This window comes from Rattus norvegicus, chromosome 14 (assembly GCF_036323735.1).
Source record: "Rattus norvegicus strain BN/NHsdMcwi chromosome 14, GRCr8, whole genome shotgun sequence".
Taxonomy (NCBI): domain Eukaryota; kingdom Metazoa; phylum Chordata; class Mammalia; order Rodentia; family Muridae; genus Rattus; species Rattus norvegicus.
Window position 1 is genome coordinate 1638066 of NC_086032.1, and position 25297 is coordinate 1663362.

Genomic DNA, 25297 nt, shown 5'->3' on the forward strand with positions numbered 1-25297 from the left:
GGTTTTCATCTACTTTGTCAAATTAATGGCAGGCATAAAAGGATTATCTAATATTCCCTATATTAATGTTGATAGGATCCATATTTATAAATTTTTCATTTTACTATTTTTTTTTCGATCACTAAAAAGCAGAGGTTAAACTTTCCTACTATGGTTGTGGACTTTCTTTCATTCTTTCTTTTTAATTCTGTTAGTTTAAAGTCTGGCCTTTGAGGTGTATACATTTAAGAGTATATCTTCACCGGACTAGACAAGGCTACACACTCTCTCTCTCTACTTATTCAATATAATAGTTGAAGTCCTAGCCAGAGCAATCAGACAAGAAAAGGAGGTCAAAGGGACACAAGTTAGAAAGGAAGAAGTTAAAATATCATTATTTGCAGATGATATGACAATGACCTCAAAAGTTCCACCAGAGAACTACTAAGCCTGATAAACAACTTCAGCAAAGTGGCTGTGTATAAAATTCACTCAAACAAATCAGTAGCCTTCCTCTACTCAAAGGATAAACAGGCTGAGAAAAAAAATTTAGAGAAATGCTGCCTTTCACAATAGTCACAAATAACATAAAATACCTTGGTGTGACTCTAACCAAGCAAGTAAAAGATCTGTACAATAAGAACTTCAAGACACTGAGGAAAGAAATTGAAGAAGACCTCAGAAGATGGAAAGACCTCCCATGCTCATGGATTGGTAGGAATAATATAGTAAAAATGGCTATAAGGTCAAAAGCAATCTACAGATTCAATGCAATCCCCATCAAAATTCTAACTCAATTCTACACAGAGTTAGAAAGAGTCTGAGTTCCCTTGGATAAGGGCACAGGAGCAGCAAGTCCACCAGGTCTGAGACACCGCCGGAACCTGAAGGGACCGACCAGATAAACAGTTCTCTGCACCCAAATCCCATAGGAGGGAGAGCTAAACCTTCAGAGATGCAGATACGCCTGGGAAACCAGAAGAGACTACACTCTGCCCACATCTCTGACTCCAGAGGAAAACACCAAACGCCATCTGGAACCCTGGTACACGGAAGCTCCCAGAAAGGGCGGCGCAGATCTTCCTGGTTGCTGCCGCCGCAGAGAGCTCATAAGCAACACCCCACGAGCAAACTTGAGCCTCGGGACCACAGGTAAGACAAACCTTCCTGCTCCAAGTGACCTGCCTGGTGAACTCAAGACACAGGCCCACAGGAACAATTGAAGACCTGTAGATAGGAAAAACTACACGCCCGAAACCAGAACCCCCGTTCCCATAACTGGCTGAAAGAAAACAGGAAAACAGGTCTACAGCACTCCTGACACACAGGCTTATAGGACAGTCTAGCCACTGTCAGAAATAGCAGAACAAAGTAACACTAGAGATAATCTGATGGCGAGAGGCAAGCGCAGGAACCCAAGCAACAGAAACCAAGACTACATGGCATCATCAGAGCCCAATTCTCCCACCAAAGCAAACACGGAATATCCAAACACACCAGAAAAGCAAGATCTAGTTTCAAAGTCATATTTGATCATGATGCTGGAGGACTTTAAGAAAGACATGAAGAACTCCCTTAGAGAAACACAGGAAAACATAAATAAACAAGTAGAAGCCTACAGAGAGAAATCACAAAAATCCCTGAAAGAATTCCAGGAAAACATAAATAAACAAGTAGAAGTCTATAGAGAGGAATTACAAAAATCCATGAAAGAATTCCAGGAAAACATAAATAAACAAGTAGAAGTCTATAGAGAGGAATTACAAAAATCCATGAAAGAATTCCAGGAAAACACAATCAAAAAATTGAAGGAATTAAAAATGGAAATAGAAGAAATCAAGAAAGAACAACCCTGGATATAGAAAACCAAAGGAAGAGACAAGGAGCTGTAGATACCAGCATCGCCAACAGAATACAAGAGATAGAAGAGAGAATCTCAGGAGCAGAAGATTCCATAGAAATCATTGACTCAACTGTCAAAGATAATGTAAAGCAGAAAAAGCTACTGGTCCAAAACATACAGGAAATCCAGGACTCAATGAGAAGATCAAACCTAAGGATAATAGGTATAGAAGAGAGTGAAGACTCCCAGCTCAAAGGACCAGTAAATATCTTCAACAAAATCATAGAAGAAAACTTCCCTAACCTAAAAAAAGAGATACCCACAGGCATACAAGAAGCCTACAGAACTCCAAATAGATTGGACCAGAAAAGAAACACCTCCCGTCACATAATAGTCAAAACACCAAACGCACAAAATAAAGAAAGAATATTAAAAGCAGTAAGGGAAAAAGGTCAAGTAACATATAAAGGCAGACCTATCAGAATCACACCAGACTTTTTGCCAGAGACTATGAAAGCCAGAAGATCCTGGACAGATGTCATACAGACCCTAAAAGAACACAAATGCCAGCCCAGGTTACTGTATCCTACAAAACTCTCAATTAACATAGATGGAGAAACCAAGATATTCCATGACAAAACCAAATTTACACAATATCTTTCTACAAATCCAGCACTACAAAGGATAATAAATGGTAAAGCCCAACATAAGGAGGCAAGCTACACTCTAGAAAAAGCAAGAAACTAATCGTCTTGGCAACAAAACAAAGAGAAGAAAAGCAAACAAACATAACCTCACATCCAAATATGAATATAACAGGAAGCAATAATCACTATTCCTTAATATCTCTCAACATAAATGGTCTCAACTCCCCAATAAAAAGACATAGATTAACAAACTGGATACACAATGAGGACCCTGTATTCTGCTGCCTACAGGAAACACACCTCAGAGACAAAGACAGACACTACCTCAGAGTGAAAGGCTGGAAAACAACTTTCCAAGCAAAGGTCGGAAGAAGCAAGCTGGAGTAGCCATTCTAATATCAAAAAAAATCAATTTTCAACTAAAAGTCATCAAAAAAAGATAAGGAAGGACACTTCATATTCATCAAAGGAAAAATCCACCAAGATGAACTCTCAATCCTAAATATCTATGCCCCAAATACAAGGGCACTTACATACGTAAAAGAAACCTTACTAAAGCTCAAAACACACATTGCACCTCACACAATAATAGTAGGAGATTTCAACACCCCACTCTCATCAATGGACAGATCATGGAAACAGAAATTAAACAGAGACGTAGACAGACTAAGAGAAGTCATGAGCCAAATGGACTTAACAGATATTTATAGAACATTCTATCCTAAAACAAAAGGATATACATTCTTCTCAGCTCCTCATGGTACTTTCTCCAAAATTGACCATATAATTGGTCAAGACACGGGCCTCAACAAGTACAGAAAGATAGAAATAATCCCATGCGTGCTATCAGATCACCATGGCCTAAAGCTGGTCTTCAATAACAATAAGGGAAGAACGCCCACATATACATGGAAGTTGAACAATGCTCTACTCAACGATAACCTGGTCAAGGAAGAAATAAAGAAAGAAATTAAAGAATTTAATGAAAATGAAGGTACAACATACCCAAACTTATGGGACACAATGAAAACTGTGCTAAGAGGAAAACTCATAGCTCTGAGTGCCTGCAGAAAGAAACAGGAGAGAGCATATATCAGCAGCTTGACAGCACACCTAAAAGCTCTAGAACAAAAAGAAGCAAATACACCCAGGAGGAATAGAAGGCAGGAAATAATCAAACTCAGAACTGAAATCAGCCAAGTAGAAACAAAAAGGACCATAGAAAGAATCAACAGAACCAAAAGTTGGTTCTTTGAGAAAATCAACAAGATAGATAAACCCTTAGCCAGACTAACGAGAGGACACAGAGAGTGTGTCCAAATTAACAAAATCAGAAATAAAAAGGGAGACATAACTACAGATTCAGAGGAAATTCAAAAAATCATCAGATCTTACTATAAAAGCCTATATTCAACAAAACTTGAAAATCTGCAGGAAATGGACAATTTCCTAGACAGATACCAGGTACCGAAGTTAAATCAGGAACAGATAAACCAGTTAAACAACCCCATAACTCCTAAGGAAATAGAAGCAGTCATTAAAGGTCTCCCAACCAAAAAGAGCCCAGGTCCAGACGGGTTTAGTACAGAATTCTATCAGACCTTCATAGAAGACCTCATACAAATATTATCCAAACTATTCCACAAAATTGAAACAGATGGATCACTACCTTCTACGAAGCCACAATTACTCTTATACCTAAACCACACAAAGACACAACAAAGAAAGAGAACTTCAGACCAATTTCCCTTATGAATATCAACACAAAAATACTCAATAAAATTCTGGCAAACCGAATCCAAGAGCACATCAAAACAATCATCCACTATGATCAGGTAGGCTTCATCCCAGGCATGCAGGGATGGTTTAATATACGGAAAACCATCAACGTGATCCATTATATAAACAAACTGAAAGAACAAAACCACATGATCATTTCATTAGACGCTGAGAAAGCATTTGACAAAATTCAACACCCCTTCATGATAAAAGTCCTGGAAAGAATAGGAATTCAAGGCCCATACCTAAACATAGTAAAAGCCATATACAGCAAACCAGTTGCTAACATTAAACTAAATGGAGAGAAACTTGAAGCAATCCCACTAAAATCAGGGACTAGACAAGGCTACCCACTCTCTCCCTACTTATTCAATATAGTTCTTGAAGTTCTAGCCAGAGCAATCAGACAACAAAAGGAGATCAAGGGGATACAGATTGGAAAAGAAGAAGTCAAAATATCACTATTTGCAGATGATATGATAGTATATTTAAGTGATCCCAAAAGTTCCACCAGAGAACTACTAAAGCTCATAAACAACTTCAACAAAGTGGCTGGGTATAAAATTAACTCAAATAAATCAGTAGCCTTCCTCTACACAAAAGAGAAACAAGTCGAGAAAGAAATTAGGGAAATGACACCCTTCATAATAGGCCCAAACAATATAAAGTACCTCGGTGTGACGTTAACCAAGCAAGTAAAAGATCTGTACAATAAGAACTTGAAGACTCTGAAGAAAGAAATTGAAGAAGACCTCAGAAGATGGAAAGATCTCCCATGCTCATGGATTGGCAGGATTAATATAGTAAAAATGGCCATTCTACCAAAAGCGATCTACAGATTCAATGCAATCCCCATCAAAATACCAATCCAATTCTTCAAAGAGTTAGACAGAACAATTTGCAAATTCATCTGGAATAACAAAAAACCCAGGATAGCTAAAACTATTCTCAATAATAAAAGGACTTCAGGGGGAATCACTATCCCTGAACTCAAGCAGTATTACAGAGCAATAGTGATAAAAACTGCATGGTATTGGTACAGAGACAGACAGATAGACCAATGGAACAGAATTGAAGACCCAGAAATGAACCCACACACCTATGTTCACTTGATTTTTGACAAAGGAGCCAAAACCATCCAATGGAAAAAAGATAGCATTTTCAGCAAATGGTGCTGGTTCAACTGGAGGACAACATGTAGAAGAATGCAGATCGATCCATGCTTATCACCCTGTACAAAGCTTAAGTCCAAGTGGATCAAGGATCTCCACATCAAACCAGATACACTCAAACTAATAGAAGAAAAACTAGGGCAGCATCTTTAACACATGGGCACTGGAAAAAATTTCCTGAACAAAACACCAATGGCTTATGGTCCAAGATCAAGAATGGACAAATGGGATCTCATAAAACTGCAAAGCTTCTGTAAGGCAAAGGACACTGTGGTTAGGACAAAACGGCAACCAACAGATTGGGAAAAGATCTTTACCAATCCTACAACAGATAGAGGCCTTATATCCAAAATATACAAAGAACTCAAGAAGTTAGACCGCAGGGAGACAAATAACCCTATTAAAAAATGGTGTTCAGAGCTAAACAAAGAATTCACAGCTGAGGAATGCCGAATGGCTGAGAAACACCTAAAGAAATGTTCAGCATCTTTAGTCATAAGGGAAATGCAAATCAAAACAACCCTGAGATTTCACCTCACACCAGTGAGAATGGCTAAGATCAAAAACTCAGGTGACAGCAAATGCTGGCGAGGATGTGGAGAAAGAGGAACACTCCTACATTGTTGGTGGAATTGCAGACTGGTACAACCATTCTGGAAATCAGTCTGGAGGTTCCTCAGGAAATTGGACATTGAACTGCCTGAGGATCCAGCTATACCTCTCTTGGGCATATACCCAAAAGATGCCCCAACATATAAAAAAAGACACGTGCTCCACTATGTTCATAACAGCCTTATTTATAATAGCCAGAAGCTGGAAAGAACCCAGATGCCCTTCAACAGAGGAATGGATACAGAAAATGTGGTACATCTACACAATGGAATATTACTCAGCTATCAAAAACAATTCCTTTATGAAATTCATAGAGAAATGGTTGGAACTGGAAAATATCATCCTGAGTGAGGTAACCTAATCACAGAAAAACACACATGGTATGCACTCACTGATAAGTGGCTATTAGCCCAAATGCTTGAATTACCCTAGATGCATAGAACACATGAAACTCAAGACGGATGATCAAAATGTGAATGCTTCACTCCTTCTTTAAAAGGGGAACAAGAATACCCTTGGCAGGGAAGAGAGAGGCAAAGATAAAAACAGACACAGAAGGAACACCCATTCGGAGCCTGCCCCACATGTGGCCCATACATATACAGCCACCCAATTAGACAAGATGGATGAAGCAAAGAAGGGCAGACCGACAGGAGCCGGATGTAGATCGTTCCTGAGAGACACAGCCAGAATACAGCAAATACAGAGGCGAATGCCAGCAGCAAACCACTGAACTGAGAATAGGACCCCCATTGAAGGAATCAGAGAAAGAACTGGAAGAGCTTGAGGGGGGGGGGGTGGTTGGGGAGGGGGAACATCCCTATAGAAGGGGGAAGGGGATGGTATAGGGGGCTTATGGATGGGAAACCAGGAAAGGGAATAACATTTGAAATATAAATAAAAAATATCCAATTAAAAAAAGAGATTTTAAGGGGTTGGGGATTTAGCTCAGTGGTAGAGCGCTTGCCTAGCAAGCACAAGGCCCTGGGTTCGGTCCCCAGCTCCAGAAAAAAAAAAAAAAAAGACAAAAAAAGAGGTTTTAAAAAAAAGAAAAGGGAAGTACCGTTTGTCTGCGGACAACACTTCTCCTGGATGTTCACTTTGTCTGATATTAACAGAAGTTTTCTTATGTTTATTGTTTGATCAATCCTATTGTTTATAGCATATTAGTGTTTTATATTGAAAATACGTGAAATTGCTGGGCATGGTGGCACAAACCTTCAATCACAGTACTCTAGAGGCAGGGGCAGATGAATTTATGTGAGTTCAAGGACAACCTGGTCTACATGGCAAGTTCCAGACCAGCCAGGGCTATATAATAAGACTGTGTCAAAAAAATAAAAATAGGGCTGGAGAGATGGCTCAGCGGTTAAGAGCACTGACTGGTCTTCCAGAGGTCCTGAGTTCAAATCCCAGCAACTACATGGTGGCTCACAACCATCTGTAATGGGATCTGATGCCCTCTTCTGGTGTGTCTGAAGACAGCTACAGTGTACTCATATACATGAAATAAATCTTTAAAAAACATAAAAAGTACATAAAAATAAAGCCAATTGTTTATAATTAATTTTAGAAATCAGCCTTCTTTTAGATGCTGTCTTCTTTTTTTCGGAGCTGGGGACTGAACCCAGGGCTCTACCACTGAGCTAAATCCCCAACCCCTATATAAGTCTTTTGAAATGTGCTTCTAAGATATATTTTATATTTTGGTCTTCAGGATTTTACTACTATATTAATAAGTAGAATTTGTGTGTGTGTGTGTGTGTGTGTGTGTGTGTGTGTGTGTGTGTGTGTGTGTTTGTCCTACTTAGACTTTACTGTACTCCAGTTTCTATTTCAATCAGTTTGAGGTACTTTCAGTTATAACTCTAAATACTTTTTCCACCCCGTTTCTCTTCTTAACCTTAATGGTCTCCGTACTTGTTGTATGTTGGTTTCACATGTATCCTATCACTTTTCTTCTTGTTCCTCAGACTGAATATTTTCTATCCATCTGTCTTTAGGTTACTAACATTTCTGTCATTACCATTGTCTTGCTTCTGTTAAGCTCATACTGGGTGTTTTAAACTTTCAGATACAGAGTTTTGTTACTAGAATTTCTAAATTGGTGTTACTCAGATGGTACTCCCGACATAGGAATGAACAGGGTGGATGAGACAGCTCCACAGTCAGGAACACTGGCTCCTCTTCCCGAGGAGCTCGGTCTGACTCTCAGACCCTCGTGGTGACCAGTAGCATATTACGGGCTTCAGTGCTCAACGCTTAGTGCTAGCCATATATAAAAGGAGCTACTAACCCAAAACTACTGCCTAATACTTGCCGTGACTAGCTTTCTTTAGAACATATGATTCTACCATGTTAAATAATTCTATTTAAAAACAAAATAATACCATATCTACTTCATCAGGCTATTTTGAGGATTAAAGGAGTTTTAAAATTTATCATGGAACAATTTGTAAATTCATAAAAATATTAATACAAGCAAATATTTTAAAAATAGCAGAAAATATAATAGTATGACTAAAAGTGCTAGATGTACTTTTAGATATTTTAGCTATTATTGTTATGTAAGACAAAGATGAAGAAAATAGTAATTTTCATAAAAAATAATCAATAAATTGACTTAATTTTTAGCACAAATACAATTATATTTTAGAAGGCTTTCTTTAAAATATTAAAATATAAAAATTTATTCAAAAATAATAAAGTAACAGCTTCTATGAAATATTCACTACATACATATAATAAACAGCACAGTACCAACAATTCCATTTTTCATGACATAGACATCTTCTTTTAATTATAATTTTCCTCCCTAGAATAATAAAAAACAATAGATTAATATTATGAATATTAAAATCATTGATTTATCATTAAAATCTACCATAACATTCAAGCATAAAATTTAAATATAAAGTGGAAAATACTTAACCAATTGGAAAAAAAATGAGAAAATGTCAATAATATGCTACATGGTTAAAAAATGCAAGTTTGGGGTTGGGGATTTAGCTCAGTGATAGAACGCTTGCCTAGCAAGCGCAAGGCCCTGGGTTCGGTCCCCAGCTCCGAAAAAAAAAAAAAAGGAAAAAAGAAAAAACATGCAAGTTTGGAGATTATATAGAAGCAAACAGTTAAACCAAGTTTTAAGCTCCCAGCAAGGGCCATAAACTACAGATGCAGGGGCTGAAGAGAGGGCTAAGCAGTTGAAAGACCGGGGTTTGACTCCCGGCACTCTTGTCTGGAGCCTCACAAGTGTCTATAACTCCACCTCCAGGAGATCCTGTGCTTTCCTCTGGACTCTGAAGGCACACGTACTCACTTGTGCATAAACCCACATGAAGAAATAGTCAGACATTAATGTCACATTATGGTTTACACTAATATACACAGTAAATGAGGGCAAACTGCTTATACAGATGAAGCAAAAAGTAAAAGAGAAATATTTGTAACAGACATAGAAAAGAAGAAAGACACAGGAAAGACTTGAGTTTTAAAAATATAGGTCAAATCTTCCCATACCTTGAATTTGACATGGACTATATATTCATGTTCCTATATATTTTCTTGTTCTCTTGCTTCATTTTTTTTTCTATTTCTGTTTTCCTTTTAGGAATTCTGTCACTTCTCATAATCAAATTTTGTAAACTACCGGTTTTGGAAGTAGGATGTATATGAGTAATATTTAATAAGTTCCTAATAGATTCTTAGTCGACTTCTAGGTAGATGATACCAGCTGATTTATATTTTACATGGCTATCCATCTAGTAAGTCTACTAAACTTTCCTGGGAGGGTGGTATGTTTGTACTTTTCTACTCTTTAAGTTAACTACTTCATGTAGTTTTCTTATTTTTTTTTTCCTGAGACAGGGCTTCTCTATATAGCTCTGGCTCTCTTGGAAACTCATTCTGTAAAACAGGCTAACCTTGAACTCACAGAGATCCACCTGCTTCTTGCTCCCTGCTAGGATTAAAGGCATGCTAGTTTTCTTGCTCTTAAACCTCTAATACCTGGCACAGTGCATGCCTTTAATCTTAGCATTTAAGAGGTGGAAGTAGTTGGGTCTCTGTGAGTTGGATGCCAGCCAGGGCTTGCATTCTGAAACTGTAAAAATCACAAACAAACAAACACCAACGCAAACCAAAACAACAACAAAACCACATCAAGTATCTCTTACCTTACCCTGACTTAGATAATAACCTTGTTTATTTTTTCACAAAGAGAAAATGGATAAAGAAACTTCTCTCCCACAAAACCCTTCCGCTGTTTCTTTTTATGTCCATATAACTGGTCTTCCTTTTCACTGAGGTAAATGAACTGTGCTCCCGTGTCTTTTACATAAGACCAACTCTTCTGCTTCTCTATAATCATTTTTAAGTCTACTTTTAATATGTTTCTCTTATCTGTTCTCTGGGCTAAATTACCATTTTCCCATGTCTTCTGGATTATTCCTACCAAGTCACAAAACGTTTATCTCTTAATAAAAAAACGACAAGAGACCACCCCTTTAGTACTGTCTTACTTCTTTACTGTTTATCAGAATAGAATCTTGGTGTTGCCTCTCTTTACCAAGCTTTCACCCCTATTCCCGCTCACAGGCTGTCGCACAGAGGCCGTCGACAGCCTCCACAGTAACACATGTGGCAGTCGAAATTGCTCTTTGCTTCATTTAGCACCATAGGCACCACTCATCTCCTTAGGTTTTGTATTTAGCATGGCTTGTGAACTATTATACTCTCTTGTTTTCTTTGTTTTTCAGTTAACTATATTGAAATCTTCAGTCTCCATCCCTACCCCATCCCCACCACCCTGTCTTTCAGTTTCTCTCTTTCTCAGATGGGGTCTTACTGTATAGTCCTGGCTGGTCTAGAACTCAGAGATCTACCTTGCTTCTTTCAAAAAAGGTTGTCTGTGTTTGGTTGGTTTGTTGTCCATTTTTGTTTGTTTTTTGTTTATTTTTGAGACAATATCTCATGCAGCTCAGAATGGCCTAGAAGTTACTCAATCATAAATTTCTAATCCTAGTAATAATAATCATGTATATTATCATTATAATATAATCCCACACGGGTGAATGCCTAGTGTATGCAGTATGAACTCAGAACATCAGGCACAGTCGGCAGACACTGTCCCAACTGAGCTATATTTCCCATCCTAGATTCTTCAATTTCTTGAATGCTTAAAGCACTGCAGATATAATTGTTTCTATCTCAGTTTATCCCACTGATGTAACCAGGCAGTACAGCTCTAAATATCACCTATACGCTGATAATATCTAAATTTTAAACTTCAGTTTCAGAAACCCAATTGTTCATAATATCTCTGTAGTGGGGGGTTTTGCGTGTCAGCTTGACACAGGCTGGAGTTATCACAGAGGAAGGAGCCTCCCTTGTGGAAATGCCTCCATGAGACCCAGCTGTAAGGCATTTTCTCAATTAGTGATCAAGGGGGGAGGGCCCAGCCCAATGTGGGTGGTGCCATCCCTGGGCTAGTGGTCCTGGGTTCTATAAGAAAGCAAGCTGAGCAGGTCAGGGGAAGCAAGCCAGTAAGCAGCACCCTTCCATGGCCTCTGCATCAGCTCCTGCCTCCAGGTTCCTGCCCTGTGTGAGTTCCAGTCCTGACTTCTTTTGGTGATGAACAGCAATGTGGGAGTATAAACTGCATAAACCCTTTCCTCCCCAACTTGCTTCTTCGTTATGATGTTTTGTGCAGGAAAACTGACTAAGGAAATCTCCAAGCTACTATGCAAATATTCCCAATCTGAGGAAGTCTGGAACTTCTGGGCCCAAACATTTTGGATAAGGGAAAGTCAATCTCTATGGATTTTCTCCCCAAAGTAATAAAATTATATTCACTGAATAAAAACTGTAACTTTTGGGGGGAGGAGGATTTCCAACGTAACAATCTTCCTGTTTCTGTCTCTCAGTGCTGAGATTACAAATTAATTTATCTGGCGATATGTAAAGTACATGCCTGACTTAAACCAGTGGCTGCCTGCAGAGGAGGCTTTTTCAGCAGTCTCACTTCTCTGTTGATGTATCTCAGCATTCCACTAAGAGTACTGAAGTCATTGCTTTCAGAACCATCATCTTCTAGGCTATACGGGAGAGGTTTATATGATTCCGAATGGGTTACAGGTAGGTCTTTATGATCACTTTCTAGTGCTGAAGGATGCTCTAATTGCATTTTCTTTAAGTCCTGCAGCAGTTCTTCAGAGAGATCGTCATTATCATGACTTTTGAAACTAAGATCACTGGCACTAATAGAGCGGCGTAGTTTTCTGCATTTGAGAAGTGAAATCTGAGGGTGTTTGGCAGACTTCGGATCTTGAACATGAGGTACAATTTCTGTTAGAGCTGTAAATGGAGCTGTTAGAAACTTGGCTTCTCCTGTCTTTTCATGTCCAGAAATTTTGGCTTGCAATCTGGTTAATTCTGATTCCTGTAGAAAAATTGGTACATAGAGAGCATGCTCAATATATTTCTGTTTAATAAACTACTTATAAAATCACAGACTCTTAGACATCATCTTTGTTAACCTGTCTCACTATGAGAAATTTTATTTTTTTAAATTACTTTTATTTTTGTACAGTCCAGTTGTTACTGACTCCCAGTCTGGAAGAATGGGAACTTTTGAAATAACAGTTCTTGAGAATTTTACAATAACAGTTCTTGAGAATTTTACAAGAACAGTTCTTGAGAATTTTACAAGTGTCGTTCAAACCTTCTTCTACTACAGATAATTGCATTTTGTGAAAATTAAATATTTTTATTTGAAAATTGCTCCCAATACGCTAAGGAATTTCACAAAACCCAGGCTTTCCTTAAAGAATATTTAAATGTTAAAGATTTCAATCTTATATCTTAATCTAACATGGATATACATAAAAGGACTGACTACTTTTAGAATTTATAACAAAAGTAAGTACATATTGGCGATTGTCTTAGTTATGTTTCTATTGCTGTGGCAAAGCACCATGACCAAGGCAGTTTATAGAGGAAAGCATTCAATGGGGCTGACATTTCAGAAGGTCAGTCCATTCTCATCACGGTGGGAAAGCATTACAGCAGCAGGCAGGAGAAGTAGCTGGGAGCTTACATCTGATCCACAAGCATGAGCAAAGAAAGAAGCTAATTGGAAATGGCATGGACTTTTGAAACCTCACAGCCCAATCCCACTGACTTATTTCCTCCAAGATGGCCACATCTCTTAATCCTTTCTATCAGTTCCACTAACCTGGAATCAAATATTCAAACATATGAGCCTATAGAGACCATTCTTATTCAAACCTCTGCATTCCACTTCCTGGCCCCCAAAGGCTTATGGCCACAGCACAATGCAAAAGCCCAACTTCAAAAGACTCACAGTCTCAACAGTTTTAAAGTCGAAATCTCTTCTGAAACTAAAGGCAATCTCTTAACTGCACTCCCTATAAAATCAAAAAGCAATTATACTTCTAGTATACAATGGCATAGAAAAATACATTACCATTCTAAAAGGAACGAATGAGGGCATGGTGAGGAAACACTAGACTGAAGGAAGAACAAAATCCAACAGGGCAAACTCTAAATCCTGTCAAAGGCTTAGATGGCTTCACCCTTAACAACTTGGTTGACTGCAGCACACTTTCCTCCTGACAGTCATCCCTCTGCTCTAGTACCTCCAACATCTTAGTGTCTCCAACACAATGCTGGCCCCAAGCAAGGATCCCATGTCACATGCCGAGCCTCTGAGGTTTCCTTAACCTGAAGGGAGATTCCACAACCCCTTTATTCCTGTATTCTTCATGACTCACAGCCAGAACCATATGGTGGAACTGGCTCACCCCTTGTTCTATATGCATAAGCTTTGAGTTGTTGCTCATTGGGAATAGATACTTCCTAAGCCCTTTTCACAAGTTGCAGGGTTACCTGGGTGGGGTTTCACCTCCAGGCAACAATCTCTTTATTTCATTTCTTATGTCTTTCATATAAATTTTGGTTCCAACATTAAATTTCCTGGTGCTCATTTTCTCCTCAAACTACATCATTTTTGTTCTTGTTCTTGTAGGTCAGCGTTAAGAGTGGTCACTGATAAAGGAGGTGACAAAGTCAACATCTGGTTGTCTTGAAATCTCTGCCAACAGAATTAGCTTCAAACTCTTCAATTAGCTTCAGGTAGAATTTTAGGACAAGAGCAAAGAGGAGCCACAGTCTTTGCCAAAATATCACAAAAATGATCTCTAGCTCAATTGCCAATATTATTTCTCTTAGAAACCTCTTGAATAGGGCCTCCACAGTCTACAATAGTATCAGTACTACTGTCTTTCAAGTTCATACTAGGATGATATATTAAACCCGCTTATAAGGTTCAACCACTTTTCCAGCCCAAAGTCTCAAATTCTTCAACATTTCTCAAAACAAACAAACCACCTACCCACCAGCATTTTCAGGCCTGTTATAGCAATCACACTCCCTGGCACAAACTTCTGCTTTAGCTACTTTTCTACTGCTGTGACACAATAACTATGACCAAGACTATTTATAGAAGAAAGGATTTAATGGGAGCTTACAGCTTTAGAGGGTGAGTCTATGACAATCATGGTGCAGAGCACAGCAGTAGATAGTCATGGTGCTAGACCAGTAGCTTAAATTCTGATTCACACCTCGACCAGGGGTTCAACCTAAGATCTCATACATGCTGGTCATCACTGACCCCAAGCAGTAGGAATATTATCTTAATAAAAGCACCAATAATCTCTCTCTCTCTCTCTCTCTTCTCTCTCTCTCTCTCTTCTTTCTTTCTTTCTTTCTTTCTTTCTTTCTTTCTTTCTTTCTTTCTTTCTTTCCTTTTTTGCATAAGTCCAGGCACTTCCTCTTTTATTCAGATTGGACAAGGCAACCCAGTAGGAGGAAAGGGTGCCAAAGGCAGGCAACAGAGTCAGAGACAATCCCTGCTCCCACTATTGGGAGTCCCACAAGAAGACCAAGCTACACAGCTATTAGATATGTGTGGAGGGCCTAGGTGAGTCTCATATATGCTCCCTAGTTGGCTGTTCAGTCTTTGTGAGCCTCTGAAAGTCCCTGTGAGCCCAGGTTACTTGATTCTGTGGGTTTTCTTGTGTCCCTGATCCCTCTGGCTCCTACAATCATTCCTCCCCCTCTTCCACAGGATTCGCCAAGCTCCTCCTTGTTTGGCTGATTTTAAGCTGTACTATAGAGCAACAGTAATAAAAACTGTATAGTATTCATATATGAACATACAGGTTGATCAGTGGCATCGAACAAAGCCCCTGCAGTAAATCCACACACTTAGACACTTGATTTTTCACAAAGAAGTCAAAATTATACAATGAAAAAGAGAAAACATCTTCAGCAAATGACGCTAGTCTAACTGGATGTAGGCATGTAGAAGAATGCAAATAAATACACACTTACCACCCTGCATAAGTGGATCAAAGATCTCAGCATAAAGCAGGATACACTGAACCTCATAGAAGAGAAAGTGGGGGAAGTCTTGAACTCATAGGTACAGGAGACAACTTCCTGAACAGAACACCAATAGCACAGGCACTAAGATCAACATTAATAAATGCAACTCATGAAACCAAAGCTTCTGTAAGACAAAGGACACTGCTAATTGGATAAAATGCCAGTGTTTGGAATGGGAAAGTATTTTTACTAAATCCACAACTGATTGAGGACTAATATCCAAAATATATAAAGAACTCAAGAAACTAGATAGCAAAAGAACAAATAATATAATTAAAAGAGGAGTACAGATCTAAACAGAAAATTATCAATAGAAGAAACTCAAATGGCTGAGGACACTTAAAGAAATGTTCACCATCCTCAGCCATCAGAGAAAACAAATCAAACAACTCTGAGACTCCGTCTTATGCCTGTCAGAACGGGGAGGAAAAAATCACAAGTGGCAGCTAACGCTGGCGAGGAGGTGGGACAAGGGGAACACTTCTTGTTTGCTGGTGGTAGTGTAAACTTGTATAGTCACTTTGAAAATCAATATGACAGTTCCCTCAAACACTGGGAATCGACTGACCTCAAGGTCCGCTACACTACTCTTGGACATATACCCAAAGCATACTCCATACTACCACAAGGACATTTCCTCAGCTACGTTCATAGCAGCTTTATTTGTAGTTGCCAGAAACTGGAAACAATTTAGATACTCTTCACCTGAAGAGTAGATAAAGAAAACACAGTCCATTTACACAATGGACTATTACTCAGCTGCAAAAACCAATGATATCATGAAATTTGCAGTCAAGTGAATGGAACTAGAAAAGATTATCCTGAGTGAGGTAATCTAGACCCAGAAAGAGAAACATGGCATGTACTCACTTATGAGTGGATTATTAACCTTAAAGTAAAGAATAATTGTGCTGCAATCCACAGGGGCAGAGAGGCTAAGTAACAAGGAAGGCTCAGGATGTCGGGGGAAGATGCATGAATATCACCGTAAAGGGAAATAGAATAAACATCTCAGGTGGCTGGGGGTTGGAGGGGTCTGGATTGGAGGATGGTGATGGGAACAGGAGGGATCAGGTGGGGAAAGGAAGGAGGGAGAGAGTACTGGGAGAGACAACTGTAATCAGAGAGGGAGCATTCTTGGACAAGCCAGAAATCTAGGGCAATGGAAACTCCCAGAAATCCATAAGGGTAACCCTATCTAAGACTTCTAGCAATGAGGAGACATGGAGCCTGAACTGGCCTGATCTTATAACTAGGCAAGACTTCCAATGGAAGGGCTGAGATACTAGTGCAGCCATAAAACCTTTGACCTGTAATTTGTCATGCCTACAAGATGTGTTGGGCAAATGTGGCAAGAACATGTGGAAGTGGCCAACTGGTCCATCTTGAGATCCATGCCCTGAGATGAAGTCCAACCCTGACACTACTTGGAAGACCAGGACCTAGAGGCTGAATGCCCAGAGACCTAGTATAGAACCATTCATGACTGGCAAAAAAAAAAAAAAAAAAAAAAAAAAAAAAAAGGCAATGAAATGATTCCTACTGATATTCTGCTATACTCAGATTGGTGCCCAGCCCAATGGTCACCAGAGACACTTCATCCACCAACTGATGGGAACAGATGCAGACAGTATGTTCATTCTTTTTTTGTTTTCAAAAAAAGATTTATTTATTTATCTTATGTATGTGAGTTCACTGTCACTGTCTTCAGACACACCAAAAGAGGGTATGGGATCACATTACAGATGGTTGTGAGCCACCATGTGGTTGCTGGGAATTGAACTCAGGACCTCTGGAAGAGCAGTCAGTGCTCTAACCACTGAGCCATCTCTCCAGCCCTAGGATGTTCATTCTTAACACACAAACACATACAAAGTGGTTAGCCTAAGTAGTCCATTAATACAGATGTCTAAATCCAGAGCATCCTGTATGTTACACACAAACTCAGTCCCTGACCTATTTTACCAACTCCTACATATAACTTTAGATCATGTCTATTCATCTGTATATATAAGTAATATAAAAGTAAACTATTACTGAGAAAGAATGTTATTAAGTGAAGCATAAAACTGGAGCTATGGAGAGGGTACTAGTTGATTTTATTTTTTTGAATGACTTCTCTCTTGCTACCACTCGGTTCTTTTTAAAGGTCTTCACTGATAACTTTACCTTACGTATTAGCAGTTTTAAATGAGGATTTATGCATCCATACTGTTAATTTCAAACGCCACACAAACTGCTATAATCAAAACAGATGAACAGACAGCCTAAGCCATTTAAAAACGATATACATTTAAATCCAGTTAAGAAAAAGTCTTGAGGGGTTGGGGATTTAGCTCAGTGGTAGAGCGCTTGCCTAGCAAGCACAAGGCCCTGGGTTCGGTCCCCAGCTCCGAAAAAAAGAACAAAAAAAAAAAAAAAAAAAAGAAAAAAAGAAAAAGTCTTGAATATAATCTAATATTTTTACCTTATAATTTTCAAAGTATATTTGTTGATTTTGAAAAAGCTTCAACTTTTTTTAAGGCACATCAAATATAAAACCTAAGAGTAAATATTATAGATAAAAGAATTTATATTTAAACATATATTTTATGGTAATGATTTATTATGTCTCATATTTCTTTTCTAATAAAGATGTATTTTATTTCAAGTCAATAATCTGTCATGAAAACTTCTATAAATAAGAAAAGGAAAATACATTTTTTCATAAATGTGTTTCATTACTTTATCTGTTTACTTACTTTAATAAGTAATGCTTCATTTGCAGCTTCAATGACTTCATTCCTGTCTTGGACTTGTTGATGCAAATTGCTCACAGTATCCTGAGCTTCTTCTAATTCTTGTTTTGCTTTTTCTAGCTGTTCATTTAGTTGTTGAACAGAAGTCTTTTGAGAGTCGGCAGAAATCTTCCACTTTGTATGGTTCTCTTGATGTGAAATCATCTTTATAATCCAAAATTATAAAAAGAAAACTGGATGGAGTTGTTTCCAACAATATTCTAATACCTGCTACTATTATTTTTCCTTAAAAGAGACTACGTGTATAGCTATATACATCTGATTTCACACTACATTCAATACTCACAGAAAAAAAGAAAAGAACACACTCACATTCACTTAATAGCTATATATCATACTTGGATTCAGAATTATATTAAGTAAATTTAAAAGAAACTTCTGAGACAACTGGAGAAATACAAGAAATGACTGTGCATGTAAAATAAAGAAATACTCTCATAGCTGGGCGTGGCAGTGCATGTTTAATCCTGGCACTCCAGGGCAAAGGCAGGTGGACCTCTTCAAGTTCCACAACAACCTGGTCTATATGGTGAGTCCCAGGACAGGGCTTATGCAGAGAGGCATAAAAAGAAGAAAAACCCAAACAACAGCAAAAAGCAACACAAAAACAAAAACCAGATGCATAAAAAAAGAAGAAAGAAAAAGAGAAAAAAGAAAGTAGAGATGGGGGACATCTCTGGCATCGAGTCATAATGTTGGTGTTGAGCAGCAGGGAACACATTAAAAATAGATAATATTGAGAATGCCATCCAGGCAGGCCTTGTGCTGTGGGCAGGAGGCACTACAATGAACACATGTGACAGAGAGGTAGGGAAGAGAAAAGCTGAGCCGTGCGTGCTGAGGAGGCAGGCAGAGCTGGGGAACTGGAGACCTGATGGCAGTGACAAGAGAGAGGCTGAGGCTGAGATGCTGTCATCGCTCAGCAGGGCCCACAGAATTGTATACAACAGCCTCGAGCTCATGCAGATACTGATCCAGCCCCCAAACCTGCCTCCCATTAGGCTATCCTGAAGTGAATGGCATGTGTCACCACCTAAGGCCATATCAAGGTCCAGTCTGTGAAGCTGCTGAGGCCATGACTGGGTCAGTGGTCCTGATACAGCCAAGGACCATGTTGATGTCTACAGCCTATGTTAGCACTACAGCCCTTGTGGATGTCCACGATGTGGGCTGCCACTAAAGCCATGTTGATGTCTGTGCATACAGGAGAGCTGGTCCTGCCCCTCACCAAGTCACAGCACATTTAGGCAGGCAGTGGAGTGAACAAAAGAAAGCTGGCCCTACTCCATGATTCAGGCTGTAGTGTGGGCATAGGAAAATTGGCCGTACCCCTCTCCAGCCACATCATGGCTTTCCTCAGTTGATGGCTTCTGGCATAGATGTGGCCAGAGAAAGGCTCATCATCCCTCTGGGTGGGACCTACAGGAATTTGACCATGCCTGCAAACTTCATGATGTCATTTTTTTATGTCAGCTGAGTAATATATCACATTTTATATCAGCTGAGTAATACTTTATTGTGCAAATATATCACATTTTCGTTATCCATTATTTAGTTGACTGACATCTAGGTTGTTTCTGGTTTCTGGCTACCAAGAATGAGGTGCTATGAACACAGATGAGCAAGTGTCCTTAGCGTCTATGTCTAGGAGTGGTATAGCTGGGTTTTGCAGTAGATTCCCAGTTTTCTGAGAAACAACCACACTGATTTCCAAAGTGGCTATACAAGTTTGCACTGCCAACAGTAAAGAAGGAGTGTTCCCCTTGCTCTGTATTCTGATCTGCAAGGAGCAGGAAGAGACTATGATAGACTGGCCAGGCTTGAACATGTGAGACCTCAAAACCCAACAAGGCTACACCTCCTAATAGTGCTACTCCCTACTGACTGATGGGCACCTTTTGTTTGGTTTGGGTTTGTTTGTTTGTTTGTTTGTTTTTCATGACAGGGTTTCTCTGTGTAGCTTTGGCTGACCTAACTCACTCTGTAGACTAGACTAGGGAAGCCACTTTTATTCAAACCACCACACAAGGCATTCAACACCCTCTTCTGGCATCCTCATGCACTGCACACATGTGGGACACAGACATTCAGGCAAAACACCCATATACATAAAATTAAAATAAAAACTGAAAATTTCTTTTTAAACTGTACCTATAATGCTGTATCTTCTTGTTTGAATTATATATTTACTTATTTTTTAGGGTTTTTAAAGACACGGTCTCATGTAGCCCAATCTGGTTTCAGGGCCTTGCTGTATAGCCAAGAATGACCTTTAACTTCTGTTTCTCTCAAATGCTGAGATTAAAGGCATGTGCAAATGTGCCTGGCTCAGCCCCCTCATTGTATGTAGAAACAATAGACACACTTTAAACATAAATTTTTGGGGGCTGGGGATTTAGCTCAGTGGTAGAGCGCTTACCTAGGAAGCGCAAGGCCCTGGGTTCGGTCCCCAGCTCCGAAAAAAAGAACCAAAAAAAAAAATAATAAAATAAAATAAATTTTTGTTAACAATCAAAAGGAAAACTATTTTATCTAAATTATATATTTTGTAATATTTAAAACGTATTTACTAAAAACACTAAAACGTCTTTTAAAAATATTTATTTTTATAAGAAATACTCAAGTTAATAATAAAAAAAATATTTATTTTTAACTGTGTGTGTGTGTGTGTGTGTGTGTGTGTGTGTTTAAGACAGTAAATACACCAGAGGCATAGACATGCTAGAGCTAGAGTTATAGGTAGTTGTCAACCACTAATATAGGTGCTGGGAATCAAATCTGGGTCCTGGAAGATCAACTAGGCTCTTAACTGCTGAGTTATCTCTCCAACCTTAAAGACTATTTTATTTTCTAAGTTTATGTGTATGAGTATTTTGCTGCATGTAGGCCTGGTACCCATGGAGGTCAGAAGAGCATATCAGATCCCCTTGGAACTGTTGTTACAGTCAGTGGTGGTGAGCTGCTGTATGTGGGTGCTGTGAAATGAACCTGAATCCTCTACAAGAGCATCATTCTAGCTGAGCTCCAGCTCCTAGAACCATTTAAAAAAATTATGAACTATCTGCATATAATTAATTTTAGCTAATTTATACAATTAATAGCTTAAGATGGGTAACTGTAGACAACAGATTAGAAAATATGAACAGTTAATGACAAATATTGAGATGGACAATAGTTGCCCTAAAGATTACAAAACATATGGATTCAGCTTGAAAATGTGTTTCATTTGCAGACACTATGTTTTAAAGAGATCTGAATATAAATGCATTTAAATAAGACACAGTTACAAGTCCCCTTTCCCCATCCCCAGTGCCTCACAAATGGTTACTAAACTTTCAATAAGAGTTTAATGCAAAGGTAGGAATATTAGCACACATCTTCAATCCCAGCACTCAGCAGGCAGAGACAAGTGGATCTCTGTGAGTTTGAGGCCTGCCTGGTCTTCACAGAGAGTTCCACAATAGACAGAGTTACACAGTGAACACTGTTCCTAAGGGAAAAGGTGTAATTCAAATAAATGCCTTTTTAGCCTTTGTTTTACAGAAAATAAAAATGCTTTCTTAGCACCAAACTCATATTATTTAGAACAATGATTTTGGGTAATATTTTCAAATGTTTTAAAAGAAGAAAAACATTCTAGTTAGTAATATTGTTCATTTTAATAAAGGTTCAGAATATATTGATAAAATGGCTATAGTGTTGCTTCTCTAGCTATCAGAACAGATGTTAAAAATTACCAAGTACTGTATTTTCACATCACATAAAATGGTTTATATCTATAATATGTAAGCAAGTTCTACGATCAATAATATTGAGTCAGTCTTTAACCTCAGAACTTCACACATAGTAATTAATTGATTCCTAATGACAGTCCTATGAGATTACTATTATCATTATATACATCTTGGAGAGGTTAAATAACTTATTAAATTATTTAGATATGAAACAGAATTTGGCCTCAGGAACTAGACCTCTTACCTCTAGAGCACAACAGCCTTTTAAGTACAAGAACAGTAAGGGTAGGGATATTCCTACCTTAAAATTTACCTTAAAATGAAGATCGCAATGTATCATAATTACACTACAATTGCATTAAAGATTACAATGAACACTTCAAAAACCAGACTCATACTTTCATCCTAGTAACTCAATTCAGTAGTGGGGACTACTGATACAAATTTAATTTTTCTTTACCTCCATATGATAAGCTTCTTTCAGAGATTCTACTTCTGAAGATAATTTCTTTATTTCTGCTTGCATTCTTGCTTCTAAATGAGCTTCACGTACTTGAGAAGCCCCTAGTTCTTCAGCCAAACGATTTCCATGAGCTTCCTTAAAAATGACACATTAAATAAAAGTAATGTAGCTAGTTTATTTAGTTTATCACAGCTACATCAGCTGAGTACCTGAATGGAAACAAGCTAGTCTCTATGTAAAACACTTTCTTATATACAGTACACTTTTGATTAGAGACATGTCAGAGATGACCAAAAGAAGTACATTATATTCTACACAAGTGGATGAGTCAATCCTTCCTTGAAACAAAATAACATAAAATGCTGAATCTTGGCAAATAATTATCTCCACTTTGGCAGATAAGAACCTGCTCTCAGGTGTGTCTGTGCATTTTTTTCTCACCATATAAATTATTTGCTTTTATAAGAATGATTTGTATTTTTTTAATCTGTAGGAGTTTTTTTTTCTGAATATGTATACATACATACACGCACACATATGCATATGTACAATTTTTGTGCCTGGTACGCCAAAACAGAGTGTTGGATCCCCTGGAACCAGAGCTCAGATAGTTGTGAGACAGATAGTTGTTAGCCACCATGTTGATGCTGGGAATTAAAGCCAGGACCTCTAAAGAGCAGCCAAGTAGGCAGTGCTTTTAACTGCTGAACCATCTGTCTAGCTTGACTTATATTTCTATTCAAACCTACTCAGTGTATTAATGCAAGTTGTGATTATGATTTTAATTACGAGACTTTACTACATGCAGTGGTCTCCCCTTGAGTGAAAGACGTTTGTTCTGCTGCTTTACTTTCTGCAGTTTCAGCAACCTGCAGTCAACCGCAGTCCAAAGATAATAAATGTGAAATTACAGAAATAACAATTTATAACAATTTATAGTTTTAATATTGTGGCCTATGATGAGCAGCATGATGAAATCTTGTATCTCTTGTCCAGTCCCCACAGCATGAATCACCTGTTTGTCCAGCATAGCTACTATGATAATAACTGTGTTCCAGGAACCCTCCTTTGACTTAATAATGGCCCAGAAGGCCCATCTCAAAGAATACAGTATATGTGTGTAGAGCTCAGCATACATCTACTAAAGGTCTTTGAAATGTACATTTCTCATAGAAAAGAGGAAACACTAATGAAATATGCATGGAAATATTTTAAAGTAAGAACTAAGTTAAAAGTTTTGAAACAACTCAAACAAGAGTCACAAACATCTGCTACCCATTCAGAATCAGTCAAAACTAATAAAAACTACTTGGGAAATGACAGATGCATTGCCCCAACAATAACAAAAAAACAAGATATTCTATTATTTTAATTCTCCCTCTAATTGAAAAAAACTAAAGTAACTAGAGAATGGTCTATGAGTATTGTATTACAGCTCTGAGGAGAAAGGAATCCTGGTGGTCGGGAGCCGAGAATACCAGTCACAACAGACAGCAAACCTCGGGCAACAGATTTATTGGGAGGAAAACACCCAGGAGGGTGGTTGCCTCTGCTTGGGGAAGAAGCAGCAGAGGACTGAGCAGACAGACTTTGTGACCTTAAATGAAGACCTTAATCATGGATGTGGTGGTGGGAGAAGCTTTCCAGGGTAAAGATTTCAAAGGCAGGAATTGGCAGGACTTTAGGACCAGAATTTGAGCTTTGTTCTCTGTGTGCCAAGGGCTGGGTCAGCCATTAAGGCAATTACTGTTCCATGGGTCGAATCTGGTGGTTGGAGGTCTTCAGGGGAGGACCTGGCCATTCATGTGAGTTGAGGAACTACAAATATGACTTATGTAAAAAAACTAAATAAAATTCTACAGATTATTCATAAAAAAATCCAGGTCTGACCCAAACCAGAAGACAAACATGAATCTATAATTAGTTTGGGATAAAATGTAACATTTTAAAACTTGCATTTTAAGTAATCTCCTATTTAAACTCACTTTGAAATTAAGTGATCTTTGTTTATCAAATAAAAGCAATTATACTAAATTCAGACATTATCAATGAAGAACATAAATGAGATAAAAGTAGACACCTTCCCTTTTTTAAGTAAACATCCCAGTATCTGTTATATTGCTAATAAATATTCCTACATATTCTTAATTGCTCTAATAATCCAGAAAAATGAATAAAAATACAGCTAAGCCGAACAAAAACTAAAGGTAAAATTGTTTTTACTACATTTCTATGATGAATTATTAAGTGTAAGAGAAAGCAGAAAAGAAACAAGAACTTCCAAATTAAAAATAAAATTTTTTCTCAAGGTCTAAATAATTAAAGGAAAATCCACCTAAATTCTCTTTAAAGAATTTACTAACTTCTGAAAGAATACATTTTTTATTAATACTCTTGATTTTTAATAGTACTTTACCATCATAAAGCTTCTGAAATGAAGTTTTTATAAAAGTTAGAAATTTTGACAGTTTTTAATTTAGAAGATGGCTCAAACACTTGAACATCTAAAGTGCTATATAACTCAATTTATTAAGAACTAGTAGGACCAGACTTCATTTTTAAAGGGTTTTTATTATAAAATATTATAAAGAATTTAAAACCTAAGTATAATACTGTAGGTTGATGTCATTATGCAGATGAAGGCAGGTACAGGATAGAATGAAACCTGTCATTGGAAGAAAAAGAAGAATGGGTGGGAGAAAAGTTTTAGAGAGGCAGAGGAGACCGGGGCAAGGAAGAGGCAGCCAAGAGAACATGGGGGCAGATATTAAGATTCCTCTCTGCATATATTACAGGTTGTTA

At 38.1% G+C, this 25297-nt stretch overlaps 1 protein-coding gene across 11 annotated transcripts in view; it reads right to left on the reverse strand.

Annotated features, from left to right (window-relative positions):
* Positions 1–8659: 8659 nt before the first annotated feature.
* Ccdc18 (coiled-coil domain containing 18) overlaps positions 8660–25297 on the reverse strand; it is a 105857-nt gene continuing 89219 nt past the window's right edge. For 9 of the 11 annotated variants that reach the window (XM_039092618.2, XM_039092613.2, XM_063273809.1 and 6 more), the window contains 5 exons: positions 22493–22630; positions 18242–18442; positions 15447–15554; positions 12004–12471; positions 8660–8847 (listed from right to left, as the gene is read on the reverse strand). In XM_039092618.2, coding sequence (XP_038948546.1) covers positions 8833–8847; positions 12004–12471; positions 15447–15554; positions 18242–18442; positions 22493–22630 — 930 coding nt within the window. In that variant the 3' untranslated portion in view covers positions 8660–8832. The remainder of the gene's footprint in view (positions 8848–12003; positions 12472–15446; positions 15555–18241; positions 18443–22492; positions 22631–25297) is intronic. The other 2 variants (XM_039092615.2, XM_039092620.2) reach the window with 2 other exon arrangements.